The sequence below is a fragment of the Mus caroli genome, unplaced genomic scaffold (genome assembly GCF_978045245.1).
Source record: "Mus caroli unplaced genomic scaffold, Mus_caroli_1 scaffold_13, whole genome shotgun sequence".
Classification (NCBI taxonomy): domain Eukaryota; kingdom Metazoa; phylum Chordata; class Mammalia; order Rodentia; family Muridae; genus Mus; species Mus caroli.
The window spans coordinates 63,309,983-63,327,488 of NW_028227268.1; the positions used below are offsets into that span (position 1 = coordinate 63,309,983).

The following is a 17,506-nucleotide window of genomic DNA, read 5'->3' on the forward strand; positions in this document are numbered from 1 at the left end:
CTACAAAACCAAGTGCTCTTAACTGTTGAGCCATCTCTCCAGCCCAACTTCATTGTTCTTAAAAGAATATAGAAAACAAAGTAGTCAAAGCCTACTGCATCAAGATACCGAACTCAAGTCCTTAGAGCATGACCATAATGTCTGAGGAGGGCAACGGTTCTGCCATCAAAGCTGGTCCATCTGCATGTACTATCCCAGTAGACTGAAACCATGACACCCAAAGCAGTAGGCTACCTTTTCACAGACTTCAGCCCTGGACTTTTAGATGCCACTTAGGCCTTGTAGTGTTCTCACCTCCTCAGCCACGGAATCCCTGTAGTATCTCAGGCTCTGATCTGCCAGGACAAACCAGTGTTTCTTCCACTAAGGGAGAGAAAGATAAAACATCCAACTACCCTGCAAACATACCTGATGCCCCTCCCTGACCCCAGCTGAGTCTAGGCACCCTGGAGAGTACAGGTAAAGCAGGCAACAGAGGGCTGTTCTGGCAGGCAGCCATGCGCTCATGGCCTCAGGGAGGCCCTGTTTAGATGCACTGCAGCAATGAGGCAGTGGAGAGTAGTGGGCCTTGGCCAGCTCTGTGCCCCAGTGTGTGGTTGGTGATGGTGCTTTGCAGGCCTCCATCCTAACTGCAGAGACTGCAGACAGTTCTGGGTCCATCACACAGAATGGTGGCTGTGAAAGGTGCTGAGAGGCACAGTCACTTGGCTGACACACCATTGTGAACACAGTGCCAGCAGGTACAAACTAACCTGCGAAAGTCCCAATCTTCATTCTGAGGAAGGGAACTTGAGTCTTCAGGTAAAGGCAAGGGCATTAAATAGAGTGGAAGAAGGAGAAGAGGGGATGCTTTGGCACAGTCTCCCAAGGCAAACGGAGCTAGGAGAGCAGACTGGGTTTCTATAGGCAAGGGCCTAACGTGCTTCTGGCTAAGGTGAGGCTTGCAAATTCTTCCTATTTGGACTTAATATTTACAATTCACAATTCTAGGGTGCCCTTAAAGATGAGATGGTCCAACACAAGGGTTTTGCAGCCTTATGTGTCTGCCATGTATAGCTGCCTTGTATGGAAACACAAGCCAGCCCCACAGCCATAGGCTGGCCATTCTGCCTCTGAGGAGGCACAGACTCTTTAAAATTTTTAGGAGCAATCATAGGCAGGAACTGTAGGATGTTGTAGGTTGTCTGCAGGCCAAAAGCATGAATCAGGGCTCACCAACCCTACCAGGGACAAGCTGGGACTTGCATCTGCTCCCCAGTCCTCCAGGCCTCAGCACTTACACACACACTCACCTGGCCATCCTCATACTGCTTGGTTAGCCAGCCTTTCTTGAAATTCAGCAGGTCAGGCTGAGAAAGAAAAGAGAGAGGCGCTCAAGGGAAACCATCTGGGTTCCCCAGTGATGGACAACTATGCTTACCAGGGCTGTTTTTATGTAGATGAAGCAGCAGCAGAAAGTTTCCACCACCTACCAGACAAGCCTGCCTACTCTCTTGCCCAGAGGCATGCGTCCCTGAGGAAGTAGCTGAGAGACAAACGTGGGCCTAGGAGCACAGGCTGCTTGGCTGCTGGTCTAAGGTCTCTATCCTGGCTTATTCAGGGCTTTGCTCATTCTGCCTTGGGTCATAGCATGGGCCCAGATGGAGAGTCCCCAGGCATGTTAAGTACACGGGGACACCTGCTGAAAGGGGAATCCAAAGGCTTCAGCTGAGGCTGCAGAAGGACTGAAGGCTAGAAGCCTGAGAGGCAAACCATGTCTGGGGTGGACAAAGCAGTAGCAATAACCTTGTCCAACTTGAAGGTTACTCTTATACCAGGAAGAAGTTCTGTTTTATTCCCTACAGAGGAAGGTAGGTCAGGACCATCAGCAGGTCGGAGTGGGTGCTGCTCTAATGAGGAGCAGCCTGTATTCCGCTGGGAACAAAGTTCTCATTTGCTACAAGTATACCCAGAAGGACAGGCTTTGAAGACCCCAGCTACCCCTTCTGTGGTCCCCAGTGCTCTTAGGTCTCTTCCACAGCTGTCCCGATCAGAAACTGGTTTTGATTACTCCAAGGACAGGGATTGATCCAGAGAAGTGACACCAACCAGGACAGGCATCCTGGGAGTTCCTGCTCCATTGTGGAGAGGCCGCAGCAGGCTCTTGCCATGCCACAACTGAACAGAGTAAGATGAGGTTTCCCTTTGTGGAGCCTTCCTGTAACCCATGCTTCCTTCACAAGACTTCCTTCCACAAGAATTGTTTGAAGAACCAATAGCAGTGGAGACAAACGTTAGCATGCTCCAGCCCTGAGACCTGTACAAAGGGAAGTCCCCTTTTGATGGTGCATAGCTGTTGCTTCAGGAGACTTGGGATGAAGGCCCGCTCACTGCCTGCTGAGCTGCTGCTCTATGAAAGATTCTTAAACCTTCTGCTGTGGTTATCATTGTTGTGCCTGCCTCAAGGAATGGTGGAAGCTGGTCCCTGTGGCTCTTTCCTCTCTGGGTTTTTGGTGGTTGCCAGGAATAGTGGCTACCAGCTGAGCTGATAGAGAACCTGCTCTGGCTGGGGGATGAGAGCTGGTGAGTGTGCCACATCTCCTGGAAGGCTGTAGGCTGTGCTGAGGAACCAGGCCGAACTTTGTCTGCAGCTTCATTCCTGTACACACCCTCAAATGGGACAAACTGTCAACACCACATGGATCCTGTTCCAAAGTGCCACAAAAATAAACACCAAAAGCAAGACAGCAGAGGTCAAGTTGGGGCTTTACATCTGCAGTGGCCCTGTGCAGCCGCCTGTGCACAGAGACCTCCATGTGCTGCTACTCAGGGTGCCACACAGCCCCCAGTCCTGGGTGGGCCCAGGAGAGGGAAGAATGGTCAGTTGCCAATGGGTTGCAGACCAGTGGGTGGGGCACTCACAGGCATAAGGGTGGTACACAGGGAGGGCCAGTGTGGACATAGAGACATAAATGGACAGTAGCCCAGAGTGGCCAGAAGCAGCAGCGGTAGTGGCACAGATCTCCAGAGAACTTGGCACATGGCCTGGGCTCACCGTCATGGAGGATTCTGTGGACCTCCTGTCCAATGACTTGGCTCTTCGGTGTGGAGACAGGGGACAAGCATCTGAGAGAGGAGCTGTGGGGGCTTCGCTGGCAAAGTCCTGTGGCAGAGAGCAGCCACCCATCAGTACAGCTCAAGGCAGCTTGGGCAGGCATGGGGACAACAAGTTGGGTAGTTCATCCCTCCTTGAGTGGGGCAGTGCTGTCTAGGCCCCACAGCAGGTTCTGGGATAACCCATGTCCTGGCATGCTTTGGTCAGTAGAGCAGCCTTTTCTTTGGATGCCTGGTTATCACTGGTCCCACCCAATTTTGCAGCTTCTCAGGTTACAGAAGACAGACAGCAGGCACCTTGTGAACAACAAAGAAACTGGAAAGAAGATCTTGGGTACAGCAGGCCACAGAAGAGGCAGGTGGGCAAAAGGCTGGAGGAATCTGGGAGGAGGACGGCTGAGGTCTGATGGACCTTGTAGGCTAAGCAGAGAAACGAGGGTACAGCTTGCCACTCCAAAAACAAAAGAAGGAAAAAGATATCATATTCGGCTTTGTTCCTGGGTGGCCTCAGTGGGAAGAAATTGTGCTAGTTACAACTGGGATCTAAAACTCATTGAAGCATCTTGTGGCACAGAAGGCTAACGCTGTAGGAGGGAGATGTGGAAGACAGGCTGATGCTCAAGAGGCTAATTGGAAGAGAACAGAGTAGAGGCCCAGAAGAAACATGTCCCTGGTATGTATGGGACTCAGAACATGTACGGCAGTGTGTTCCCCAGACCCAAGCCATGCTGCCAAAGGCCCCACTTGGCCCCACACTGGAGCTCACCCGCTTTCTAGGGATGGCCCGTCTCTCACTGCGGCCCTGACGAGTGTCACTTGATGGAGTGGTCAGAATCAGCATGTTGGTTTCCATGTGCTCTGCTTTTTCAATGTCCAAGGCCTCAAATTTCTCAATTACCTGGGACCTCCTACAAGAGAGGACATGAAGCTGCTCAACTCGAGTGTCCCCGTTCCCAAGGTGGACTGCGTCTCCAGTCCAGTAGGGCTCCTGTGGTCAGCTTGCACACCTGGCTACCTCACTGGGCTCCAGGGTTAGCCTTCCTGTTAAACAAGTGAGGCACTGTTTACACAGTACTGATAGGACTTAGGGCACAGATTCAGTCTACTTGAGCTCCACTTTCCCCCATTCATGCTGGGCTGGAACAGCCATAGAACCTTTCCACGCTGGGCCTGCACTGGCCCTGCCCCAACATTGGACTCGTTCACTTTGGTACACCTTGGTAACCTCCCTGAGTCAGATACAATAAAGGACAACCACCACCTCCGCACACATTGCACCCTCTAGTTATAATGCACCCCACAGTAGGGTGTTCAAAATTTAGCAAGATAAAAGCCCATGAATTAACAGTTTCTGCTAACATTAAAAGGAATCAAAATCAAAATAAAACAAAGCAGTTGATTTCATGTGAAAGGCCAGCGGCCTTGTCAGGCGGTCTGTGGCTGGGACGACGGAGCTGAGATGGAAGCGAAGCAGGTGGAGGAGGCGCGAACACAGCAGAGGGTGGAGAGGGCAAGACCTGAAAGAAAATAAGGCTTGGAAATGAATGAACAGAAAAAGACTGCTTTTAAAATTCAAATCATGATAAATCAAAGTTATCTAAGATTTAAAGCAGCAAACCCCAAGGTAATGGCTGAAGAGAGGAAACCCATAATTACCACATAGCCTAAGGAGTCACCTTGTGGGATTAGGCAGAAGGCTTGGGCTGCCTACCTGGGCTCTGAGAGCTGATTTCAACCTGTTGGGAGGATGGTCTCTTCTCACCAAACCCAAGGCCTGCTCTCCAAGGGAGAGCCTACTCCCTCACAATGAGGGTGGGCGTGGCAAGCATTCTGAACCAGTGGTGTGGAGCTGAGAGGAAGTGATAAAGGTCTCTTCCAGAAAATTAAAATCTCTAATAGGCAAGAGGAAGTCATGGCCTAGAACCCAGGACTCTCTCTTTTCAGGGGTCACTACAAATCTTCCTTAAGAGTTCCTTTCCTCAAGGGAGGTAAGAGGGCAAAGACAGCCAGGGCTCAGGAGGGCTTGTGTGTGTTCTGCCTCCATACTCGTTAGAAGACTGGTGCTGGATTAGCTTGCTGTGCCTATACAGGCTGAGGTGAGGAGACTGGCTGGGAAAGCAGTGAGCTAAGCAGCTGCTGGCTGTCAGGTAGAGGAAAATCTTTTAAGTGCAGCCAAGGCGTCCTGTACAGCTAGACTGCTGCAGGAAGAGCTGGACACCACCATCCCAGGGCCGCTGTTTCTTCTCGGGCTGAGAGCACTGGATCTGGCTAGAGGACTTCAAGGCCCCAGGATAGTAGGAGGGCTGTGCCGGCCAGACTGGCATCATGGAACATAGGTTTATAGGTCCCAAGCAGAGTAGTTAGCATGAGAAACAGGGGGGACTTGCTATAGCTGCCAAGACATGATGAAACCAGGAGCTTGGGCAACCTCTGCATATAGCTAGTTCTCTGTGGCTAAGTTGGTGTTTCTGAAACAATAGAGGTGACAGGAAGTGCTTCACTCAGGCTACTCTGACAGATGTAGCTCTCACAAAGGAAGGTGGAGAGGTCAGAGTTCCATTAGTTTTCTGTTAGTCACTAACAGTGTTATAGGGATCATAGCTTCTCCACACTTAGCAGACACAGGTCTAAGAACCTCCTATAAGAACTCCTTCAAAGGCTCAGAAGTCTCAAGAGCAAATTCCAAGCTCAGGGCTGCTGTTACTCAGGTAGGGTTGCTTACTGGCTTACCGAAGTTTTCCAAAAGTAACCCTGTGGTTGTCAACTTCCTTACTGTGTGGCAGGTCTATCCTGGCTATAGTAACTCAATGCAAAGTAACTGACATCTTATCACTCTAACTTATCAGGGACCAGGATCCAGTCCAGCACCAGGTGGACTACTTGGGCCTCAGATAGCAGTCCTCAAAGAGCAACACCAACCAGCAAGATCATTCAGGAAGGGATAGTTACAGGGTTAATGTGCAGAAGTAGTCCAGACACCAACACCAGCTGAGATTCATCCCCATAGTGGTGAAGAACATGCAAGAACAAAGCCTAGAGACTGCATCTATCTCAGGCAGGTACACAAGAATGCATTCAAAATTAACATCTCTGACAAGGAGCCTAGCCAAGCAGGTGGGCAAAATGTTAACTCTGGCCTGGAACTAAATGTAAAGCATAGCTGACCCCATTTTGGAACCACCAGAATTAGCCTGCTCAGCAGCCAGTGCAAACTTGACCCTGCCCACCCTGAAGGCCTCCTTAATGGTTAACGAGACCTTTCATTTCTGCTACCCAAATGCTTTAGAAGGACATCAGGAGCTCTGATGCTGGTGCCTATCATAGGATCAGAGATTCCTGCTAAAGGCCTACCCACTAGCTGTTATTCACCATGAGGGATGGGGGTCACCCAAGTTTTCACATCCTTGAAGCAAGGGTAAGAGTAACAGGTGCTTTCCTGAGCCACTGTTGGACTGTGAAGATTGACGATTATATGGAATGCCAGGGAGCACTCAGTGTCCACTGTCTACCTGAGGGTCCATAGGCCATTTGAAACAAGCTGGGTTGGGTATCAACTAACTGTGAGTTGAGAAAAGGGGACCAGAGAAAGTCCTCCCTAATCTCATCCTGCCCTCAACACCTGACTGAACTTCAGCCTGCACCCAGGGCAGGGAAGACACTGCAGATATTTTTGGAGTTGCCTTTCTGAACAGAGGACTTCTTTGTAAAGTTAATGAAAGCGGTGCTCCCACCCACAGCAAAGCACACGGATGTGCTTTTAACCTCTCCTGGGGGCAGGCATGGATCTTTAGAAACCTGTCTGGTGTTAAGGAAGAAACTTGGCCTGGACACAAAACACAGCTCAGAGATATGGTAGAGAATCTGAGGGGGGAATCATGGGTAGAATGTTCCCTAGTCCTCAAGCTTGGTACTTCAGGGCAAAAGAAGAGCCTTATCTTTTCAGCAGTAAGTACTATATCTCTGCCACTGGTGGGAAGCCATTTCAGCAAAACCCAGAGGTTTTGTAAAAGTGGCAGCTGAGACACACAGCAGCTGTTTCTGGCTGCCTCTTGCATCTTGGTGGGAAGGATCTATGCTGCCCCCTCACTTTCCTGTATCTTGGAATCTCTTCAGTGCCCTCTGACAAGTGCAGAACTGTCAGCATGAGGAGGGCCTAGTCCCTATCTGCAGCTCTTGAGTCTTCTCAGAGAATAGAAGTTCTCTCTAATAAGAGAGAAGGCCAAGAAGCCTAAGACTCAGCCACACTGGGCCTAATCTGAGAAGCACAGCCTACATTAGCCAGCCTACAGGCACTTAGTCCTGTATCTGGCTGCCAGGAGCTGAAAACTAGAACCACAGTCTGGGACCCAGAGAGGAGATGCTCCATACACTGAACAGAAATCATGTTCCTGAAGTACACTTGTGTGAGTACATACGTGATTTTAGCCCTCTAGTGCCCTCCTTACCTCCGCTCGTTGCCAAATAGACGGGCCACCTCTTCCCTGCCAGGGCTCCGGGCCCGAGTCCTATGCTCCAACCGCCTTCTCTCCACCTGGAAGGCGTCTCGATGGCTGATCCGGATGGCCTTAGGGACGTCGGCCAGGGCGGCATACTGCCTGCTGGCTTTAAAGGCAAAGGTGCTCCCCAGTACCTCTGCTCCCCACCCCCCAGCACTGCTGGAGTCCATGTGGTTGGGCGGCCTGCTGGCCTCACCCAGGCTGGCAGGGCAGATGCTGTAGACCATTCGGCTTGGGGCTGGAAGACCTGGGGAGTGAAGGGGGTGGCTGAGTTCCTGTGAGGGCGATCCAGGACAACCATACCTGCTGTGTGGGGTGCTGGGGCTGGGTGGGGAGAGTAGTGGGGGCAGCTGCTCCTCAGCCCTCAGGTCCTGCTTGGCCTTCTCCAGGGAGAAGTAGCCGCTCTCTACCCGTACTTTCCGACCACCATCCACACGGTCCCCACTTATGGTGCTTTCATCTAGAAGGCAAGAGGAAGCTTGCTCAGACTGCTGTCAGTTCTGTCATCAGAACTTTCCAAAAGCCCACACGTGATCACCCAGGAGCTGCCTCAACACCCTCCATACTCACACCCCACAGCTATGAATGGGCCAGAGGTAAAAGGAGAAAACTGTGGGCAGAAATGGACCACCCATCTCCATTGCCTTTACTCCCTACCCTTTCCTCCAGTCTGGTCACTTTGCAGGCAGGGACTTTCGTACAGTTCTGGTAGGGAAGCAGGATTCCATCCTAACCAATGGTTTCTTACCAGACCACAGGAAGAAACCAACCAAAAGGACATTTTTCAGGCTTAGTTTTTTGGGTTTTTTTTGAGGCAGGGAGGAGGCCTTTTATAAGCATGCCATAGAGCACATGGACTGTAAATGTAGACAGGTGTGTATGCTAAAGAACTCCAATTGAGGGAGGCAAAGAAGGGGACTAACTCTGCTAGGGCAGCACAGCATTCTAAGTGGAGAGGGCATGGTGATGTCAATAGTGTCCTCTCTGGCCCGTCTTCTTAGCCAGGAGCTGAGCAAGATGGTAACAATGAGGAGAGGGGCACTGGTGTCCTAACTGCTATCCCTCTAAAGACAGGAAGCACCCAACCCAGCAGGTTCTAAGAGCTAATGAGGTAGGAACGTGTGGTACAGGAACAGAGATCTCACAGAGGCAGAAAGAATAGTGTTTATAGATCTCCTGAGGCCAATGGAGTAGGTGCTACACCTTTCTCCTTCACAGGTGAGGTAGAGAAGCCAAGCTGAATCTCATAGGCCAGGAACCAGTCATGCCAGGCCAGTGCTGCCCAGAACTGATGCTGCACGATGCACAAAGGGAGGAAGAGTTCAGGACCCATGACAGGACTAGCTAGGGCCCTGTATCACATGTCCAGTGTCCCGTCCTATCTCCTGGACAGAGCCCCACTCCACCAGTACAAGACAGATCACCACAACAAGGAGGTCCGCAGGCTGATCAGCTGCTGCTCACCTTCTTTGCTTTCTAGTCCTGGTTCCCGTGGGGTGCAAGCAGCAGGAGGCTGGCTTTGGCTGGGACTTTGAGCTGGACTCAGGCTGGTCCCATCAGGTTGGTCTTTGGCTCTCATTTCTTCCTGCCAGAGTGTGGATTTGGTGGTGGGGACTTTCTCAGCACTGGGAATGCTGCTGCTGCTACCACTGCTGCCGCCACTACTGCTAGTGACAGCCATCTTAGCAGGCCCAGGCTCCTAGAGAGAGAGCAGTGAGGGTGGTAGCATATGAGCACATAGCCCAAGCTAGCACTCAGGTTCCGGCTGCTAAATTACAAGGGATATAAAAACATCAAAACAGTGCTGGAGGATGAGAAGTCATGCACCCACCAGTGCCTTGTCCAAGAGGCCTTGCAGAGGAAAGATTCTTGGTTTCTACCAGAGCCATGTCACCAAGTATCTAAAAACTCTCTCTGGCAGTATACTGCCAGACAGTGCCTAGAATAGCAGCCCAATTACTAGGGGTAAGCTCATAGGAGTCTGCCATTCCTATACTCATAGGTACTTGAGACATAAACAAAGGGAGACAGGACAAGGCAAAAGAGGAACGCACTCCTCTGAGCCAGGCTCATTGCTATCAAGATCGTTGGGGAAAATGTAGAAAGTGAATTGCACAGCACCCTGTGGTTTTTCCCACTCTTAGCTTAGATGGAACACAAGGGATGATGTGAAAGAACTACTGAAATAAGACAGACACTAAGGCCTGACAGTTGTTGCTCATTTACATTAGAAATCCTATCCCCTTGATGATGATTTGTGGAGGTGGGGCCCTTAGGATTTTGTTAAGTCTTGAAAATGGACCTCTCGAGGGCTGGAGAGATGGCTCAGTGGTTAAGAGCACGGACTGCTCTTCTGAAGGTCTTGAGTTCAAATCTCAGCAACCACATGGTAGGTCACAACCATCTGTAATGAGATCTGATGCCCTCTTCTGGAGTGTCTGAAGACAGTTATAGTGTACTCACATATCATAAATAAATAAATCTTTAAAAATAGTAATAATAATGATAGTGATAATGATGATAATAATAATAAGAAGAAGAATGTGGAGCCCTCACAAATGGAATTAGTAACTGTGAAAGAAGCCAGGAGATCTACTTTGTGGAAGTGGGCCCACATCTGCTGCTACTTTAACCTTGAACTTCCCAGTTCCCAGATCTGAGAAAATCCCAATGTCTATTGTTTGAGCACCTCACTCTGAGACACACAGCATCTCACTGAAACCTGTACACCCACACCTGTCACATGCACACCTTGTTCTCAAGCACAAGTTGTTCTTTATTGGTAGCCCAAGTCACTTCCCAGTTTTCCCAGGGCACAGAAGTGGTACGGCCCTGAACAGAACTCAGCAGACATATAAATCCAGTTTCTAAGTAAACAGAGAATTGGACTCTTTAGATGTTGAACCCAGATAAAGACAGGATGGCAATCCCAGCTGCCCTGTAGTACCCACTCACATTCTGTGCCCAACCAATCTCCAGAGAGGGCTGCCAAGAGGGTGGTTTCAGCTGATTACTATCTTGCCACAAAGACAGAGGGGATGAGAAATATCCACATCCCACTGCCATGTGGTCTCAAACCAAATAATGGGGGCTGACCCACACCGCTGACCCCAAAGGAGCTTGTTCTCTCTCTGTCTTCTGGAGGACAGGTAAACAAATCCCCATTCTTGGGCTAGATTCTTTTTCTTCTGAGCAGGTGGATGAAAAATCTAGTTTGGTGGATGTGGCCACAAAGAGGTGTAGAGGTTCAGACTGCACAGAGCCAGCCTGGGTCAGCAAAGGGTATAGAAGCCCAGGTTCATTGCACCCTATTCCTGAGGAGCCAGCTACGTTCATGCTGTCAAGACTGTGATGGACCCTGGCTGCTATCATAGGCACTGAGAAGGGCTTCCAGAACCAAGGAAAAGGGAGTACGCGCCCTCTCTTCAGGGTGCCATTCTCTATTTCTCTGGCATGAAAATGGAGAAGGGGCCACAGTGAGAAAGAAGTCTTGAAGTAGAGGGCAGCAGAGACCTTATAACATCATGAATCCAGCTGGCAAGATGGCTCAGAGGTTAAGAGCACTGACTGCTCTTCCGAAGGTCCTGACTTCAAACCCCAGCAACCACATGGTGGCTCACAACCACCTGTAATGAGATCTGATGCCCTCTTCTGGCGAGTCTGATGACAGCTACAGTGTACTTATTTATAATAATAAATAAATCTTTGGGCCAGAGAGAGCTGAGTTGATTAGAGTGAGCAGAGGTCGTAAAAATTTCAATTCCCAGCCGGGTGTGGTGGCGCACGCCTTTAGTCCCAGCACTCGGGAAGCAGAGGCAGGCGGATTTCTGAGTTCGAGGCCAGCCTGGTCTACAAAGTGAGTTCCAGGACAGCCAGGGCTATACAGAGAAACCCTGTCTCGAAAAACCAAAAAAAAAAAAAAAAAAAAATTCAATTCCCAACAACAACATGAAGGCTCACAACCATCTGTACAGCTACAGTGTACCTATATACATAAAATAAATAAATCTTTAAAAAAAAAAACTTTAAAAAAATCATGAATCCTAGAAATGAACAGGGAACCTCATCCACATCTCTGCCAAGGGCCTCGAGCCTGTGGGACTGGCAGAGAAAAAAGCCACCCTCCAAAGTTCCCTATGAGTAACAGACTCTTGGAGAGCTAGGAAACTTGCTCTCACTCTGCCTTGGGAACTCTTGTTCTAGGCCTTCTTTTCAAGGACCTATATGTCTGGTGAACATCACCTCTATCATCTAAGTTTCTTTAGGGTCAACCTGAAGAATTTAGCTTGGACCCAGCAGAAACCAAGTTTCTGGTCCCGAGTGGTTTAACCTGAAACTCTTCTAGGCTTTGTGCAGGGATATGGGAGAGAGATGGAAACTGAGCTTCAGGCTCACCCGCCACATAAATGGCTCTGATAGCAGGTTGCTTAAGTGTGTGTGGGTGTACCCAGAGACTTCAATCTAAATCTCTTTCCTGAGGCTCACCAGAGGTTAGCTGTGGGGAAGGGGAGAGGCATGCCATAACCCTGGCAGAGGAGGCTAGGAACTCTGTGCCCTAGTTCTGAGGCATATCCTCAGGGAAGGGGTGATTCCTGTTCTGGGATCATAGGGCTCTTTCTACTGGCCCAGAAAGTTGGAGCCTGGCCACAGGGCAGCTTCATTCGAGAGAGACAACGTTGTGGGGGAGGGGATACACCCAAATTTCTAGCCTGACCCAGGCTGTCTCTGGTACATAGAGAGTTACCATATTTGGAGGCAGAAGCTCTATGCTGCAATGCTTCCAAGGCATCACCATGGAAACAAGGCGTAACCCTAACCACTGTTACTCAGCCAGGACTTTTCTCTCAAACCAGGCAGCTTGGGAGATTTGAGCATTAACTGCTGCTCCCAAGCAAAAGGCTTTCTGTTTCTGGGAAACTGACTACATTTTTAAATTTCTTTGATTGCATGTTTTAAATGACTTCCAGTTGGGGGCACTGCTCTCTGGGGAAGGCTGGCTTGGGTGCCCTCTGGGGCTTCTTGGGTAAGGATGAGATGCAGGATGGATGCTGGTCACTAGACGCAGGCCTGGGCTACATCCTACAGTAGGATTAACTGTCCACAGTAGTCTAGAGTTGTGGAGATCCAGGTCAGCAGCCTCTGCCTGTCCTTCTTTTGCAGCCCAAGAAGCCAGAGAAGCTAGAAAGACTGCTTGGCCCAGGGATGCAAGCTTTTTATCTTGGGCTACCTCTCTGCTTCCACAAGACTCTGGGTTTGTGATGCCCTAAGACCACATTCAAGAATGAATTTTGTTCATTCTTAGGACTGACTTGATTTATCCAACCTAGGTAAAAATCCTGATGAAAGCAACATTTGGTACAGAGGGGAAAAGATGAACCTTAAGTACCTACAACCACCCTAGCAAGAGGCCCTTGCTGGAAATTCAGAATGGTGACTTCACCCTTCCAGAGCCTAAGGGTGTGGTGAACACAGCAAGAATGGGGGCAGAGCACTTCCTGCCATGAGCCCAGAATACTGGCTAAGAGGAGGGAGGGACTGAGGATGAGAGGGACACAGGGAGGGAGAGAAGGAGGAAGGAAGGGAAGGACTGGACCTGGTTCGTCTGCCCCAGCCACCTAACCTAGCTCTGGTCACACAGGGACTAGTCAGGGCAGGGACCCACCAGGTTTCCCTTTTCCTGTTGCTCAGGGTTACTTCTTTCCTCTGACAGTGGCAGAAGAGTGCACCATTCTTCCGCTCCCAGAAGTAGATAGGATGGATGGTCAGGGGAAGGGACACATGCTAAGCTGCTATTGCTCAGTATTTGCCTGCTGGTTCAAACCCTCCTGAAGACAGCCCAGGGCACTCTAGCAGGCTAGTCTGCTCAGTGGCCTATGGCTCCTAGGGTACAGGCAGGACGGAGGAAGAGGCATGCAAAGTATGACCACCTCAGCCCTGGCCCGATCTTCTCCACCCTCTTACCCTCACTTCTTCCAGGCCCAGTTCCACTAGGGGACACCGCCCAGCCTACCTGTGGGGTAGGTGGCTCTACTTTCCGTTTCTTCTTCTGGTTCTGCTTGTTGGTTCGAGGATACACCATGAGCATCTCTAACCACCTGCGAAGACAGGATGAGAAACAGTATCAGGTAAATCCCTGCCTTTCAGGACCTCCACGCCTTGCTGGGGAGGCAAAGACCTCAGGCTCTTAGGTAGCCTTTTTGGAGATACCTATCCAGTGGTCAGACACTGGGCAAGGTGGGTGTTACTCCAGATCAGAGTGCAGTAGCTGTTGAGACTGTGTCATTTAACAAGTCATGAAAAGCACTGGCTGTATCAAGACAAGGAGAGACAATGACCCTTCCATGGCCACTATGGACTCAGAGCAAGATGACTTCTCTGTTCTGACAAAGGCATCCTGGGACACAGGGAGAGCACTGTGCCATTACTGGTCTAATCTCAACTTAAAAACTGCCCACCCAGATTTGGATTTGGTGACTGCATAACCAGGCAATGACTGGCAGCCAATTAGGGCTACTGGGGCAGACACTGGCTGAAAGGTGAAAATTTTGGAGTTCTATCAGCAAAGTTCCCATGGTGGTTCACCTCAGGAGTAAGAGGCTAATAAATCAGACCACCACTTACACAGGAAAAATGCCACACACACCAGGATAAAGCTACACACTTGCCAAGGATCCTTCACTAGAGCCAGATCCTTCACTAGAAAGCCATTCTGGGCCAGCAACAGAAAGCGTGGCGCTGGTAGCTAGGGAAAGAGCTATAGACAAAAGGTTAAGACCCCAGATCTAGCACTGCCACTCTATGTAACCATATCCTAGAGAGACCAGTGGCTAAATGAGAGCAGGTCCAGAATTTCAGAAGAACAGAGGGACTGTAACATAGAAGAAGGCTTGCTTTTGAAACCTGGCCTCAGCTAATGCCAAGTGGGGTACAACAGCCAGCCTTCCTTCCAGACAAGCAGTAACTTCAGGAACCACAAGAGAGACAGGGCTCTAAACTTCACAGAACACCAGGCCCCAGGCTGGGTCCAGGCCTAGAGTAGTGATGGTGCTGGCCACATCCACATACCTATCAGTACCCCTGGGGCAAGAGAAGGGCTCCTTAAGGTGACTCTATAATTTGGGTTTGCTGCAGGATGGGGAGAGAAACATTGCATTGCTTTTTGGAGCAGTCTTGGGAGCTGGTGGCTAGGGAACCATAGCTGCTGAACAAAGGGCTGCTCACCTCAGCTCAACCCATGCCCAGGGACCTACAAGTTCCCTCCGAGTCTTAGGGGTGCTTGTAGGTCACCTCCCGTGGCCCCAAAGAGAGGAAAGAGTTACATCTGGAAGACAGCAGATGGGCAGACTTCCCGGGGCATTGAGCTCCTATCTTCTTACTCCATCCTTTCTCCAGGAAGCCTGGATCTTAGAACTGCTCCATGTCAGCTGATATTTCAGTCAGATACTTGAGGCTGTGTGTGTGAAGGGAGTGATTCCTACAACTTCACCAGAATCCTAAATCAAGATTATCTCCCCACAAGGACCTCAGGTATGTGGGGTACATGGCAGGGATTGTAGAATCTCTCAAGTGCTTAAAACTTCATATGCTCTATCCATTGTCAACACCAAGGAGCCCTGGGAGGGTGGAGCCATCCCTCAAGAGGAACTCTGTTGCTAAGTTAGCTAGAAGCTTGGGAAGAGTTTGAGGAAGGGAAGCCTGGGACTCTTGGTCACTACCAAGCTTGCCATGACTAGCATCAGAGTTGTCAGGGCTGAACCATGATGGAACAGGTCTACACTGCTATCTCTTCCTTCCTCCCCCCATTTAAAACAAACCAGGGTCTTGCTATGTAGCCCAGGCTACTGGGCTGTCCTGGAACTCTCCTCTTGCCCAGTCTCTCAAAAGTTGGAATTGCAGGCATGTACTTCTACACTCAGCTACATGTGATTTTGTCATGGAAGCCCAACATATTTAGATGTGTCAGAAATGTTAAGAATAATAACCCAGTGAAGAAAAGAGGATCAGTTAATACACATGGGGTTGGTGGGGACTTATTTTCTCCAACTCCAGAAGGCAGAGCTATCAGTGAGAATGAGTAAACGGGCAGAGCTGATGGCAGAGCAGAGAGAAGAGAATGCTAGCTTCTGGCTGAGCCAGACAGCAACAATGAGTCCCAACCAATCCTTTAGAAAAGTAGTGTCAAATATAGTCCCAGCAGTATGAAAGCCACTCATGGCATGAGGGAGGGAGACTGGGTAGGTGGTAGATGTCCCTGCCCTACCTGCTTGGTGAAAGTACCTTCTCCTTAGGAACTGGTTTTGGATGTGACCAAGCATGTAGGCCAATGGGGCCTGGAGTCCACAGATGAAGATGAAGAACCATAACAGCACTGGAGAGGGCACCGAGGTTAGAGGAGACCGAGAGTGAGGGGATTATAAGCACCTGGTTTTGGAACATTTGTGCCATGTCTGACTTCTCTGCAGCATGTGGGCAAGGCTAAAGAAGCTACTGCTTGAGCCGGGCAAATTTCTGAGTTCGAGGCCAGCCTGGTCTATAGAGTGAGTTCCAGGACAGCCAGGGATGCACAGAGAAACTCTGTCTCAAAAAAAACAAAAACAAAAAACAAAACAAAACAAAAAAAATATTGCTTGGGTCAGAAGACAGGGCCAAGAAGTGGGAATGGGTGGGTGGGGGAGTGGGTCGGGGAGCGTGTGGGGGACTTTTGGGATAGCATTGGAAATGTAAATGAAATAAATACCTAATTTAAAAAAAAAAGAAAAAAAGAAAAGGGGTTTCAAGAATGAGGGGAGAGAAAGAGTTTCAGTTGACTTGCTATAATTCAAGCTGCCATATAAGCTGTGGACCCCAAGGAGTATGAGCCTGCGTACAGGATTTTGAAGTTACATGCCTCTGGTAACTTGGTCAGTTAATTAATAACCATGTCTATCTAGCAGGCCTCCATGGTATGCTGACAGAACAGATGACAGAGAAGTAACCAAGGAGAGAGGCTCAAGAGTAGAGCCAGGACCCCAAGGTAGTTGTCAAAGGACCAACCAGTCAGATGCTAAACATCATCTCTCTGAGCCACATGGCATCATCAGCCCAGGTGCAGATACTCCCTGCCTGTCCTAGAGACCTCTGACTACCTTTTCAGTCCCATTCAGGCCCTCTCCTAGATCCAAGTCTAGGAAGACGAGGCTCTCTAGGTAGATCCACTTGAGAAATGTGTGCTATATTAGGCCAGGTAGCACCAGCTGCAGTCAGAAATACAGATGGTCACTCACACTTGACTGCTCCCTTACTCCTGACCCTCAGATTGCTTGGTATAGAGGATGGGTTCATTAGAAGCCCTGGAAACTCTTAAATCTTGGGTTCTGGGTTAAGGTCAGGAAGACACACAAAGTACTCCTTCAGGTTGTTCCTAGAAACCTAGAAAGGAGAATTTTCAGTCACCTACCAAATGTTATTTCTTGGCTAGTATAGTCTGGTTTCCTGAAAAGCAACACTAGAGATGCAACTAAAGGATGCTAGAAAAAGACAATGCTCCCAATGGCCTTGTACTTGTTTAAGCCAGATGGCTTCATGTCCTTACTTCCCTCTACCCTGTGCTATATACAGCCTATACCCCTCAACCTCAGACTGATTACTTCCAGAGCCTTGATGACACACCTGCCCTCTTCCAGCCTTATAGAATGAATGGGGTTCATCACTGAGGACCCAAAATACATGCATGTGAATCACCTGGAGGTTTTGGTGCTACACAGGATGTTTCTCAAAGGGGCTGCCACACAGGTTGACTGATACACAGCCTAGAAAAGAGGGCTTATTCTATTTGAGGGGAAGGGAGGCACAGGGTGAGGATGAGGTGTGGGGTGGGAGGATGATCAATCAGTGAAGAATTCCAAGGAAGACCTAGAAGCCCTGGAGTCCCCAGAAAT

General features: G+C 49.7%; 1 protein-coding gene across 8 annotated transcripts in view; it reads right to left on the reverse strand.

The window, feature by feature from the left end:
* Mprip (myosin phosphatase Rho interacting protein) overlaps positions 1 to 17,506 on the reverse strand; it is a 115,438-nt gene that overhangs the window by 31,202 nt on the left and 66,730 nt on the right. For 3 of the 8 annotated variants that reach the window (XM_029484025.2, XM_021178482.2, XM_021178484.3), the window contains exons 5-11: positions 13,600 to 13,684; positions 9,054 to 9,288; positions 7,893 to 8,049; positions 3,860 to 4,001; positions 3,035 to 3,142; positions 1,293 to 1,349; positions 295 to 363 (exon numbers count right to left, since the gene is read on the reverse strand). In XM_029484025.2, coding sequence (XP_029339885.1) covers positions 295 to 363; positions 1,293 to 1,349; positions 3,035 to 3,142; positions 3,860 to 4,001; positions 7,893 to 8,049; positions 9,054 to 9,288; positions 13,600 to 13,684 — 853 coding nt within the window. Of the gene's footprint in view, positions 1 to 294; positions 364 to 1,292; positions 1,350 to 3,034; positions 3,143 to 3,859; positions 4,002 to 7,538; positions 8,050 to 9,053; positions 9,289 to 13,599; positions 13,685 to 17,506 lie in introns of all 8 variants that reach the window. The other 5 variants (XM_029484024.2, XM_029484022.2, XM_085829973.1 and 2 more) reach the window with 3 other exon arrangements.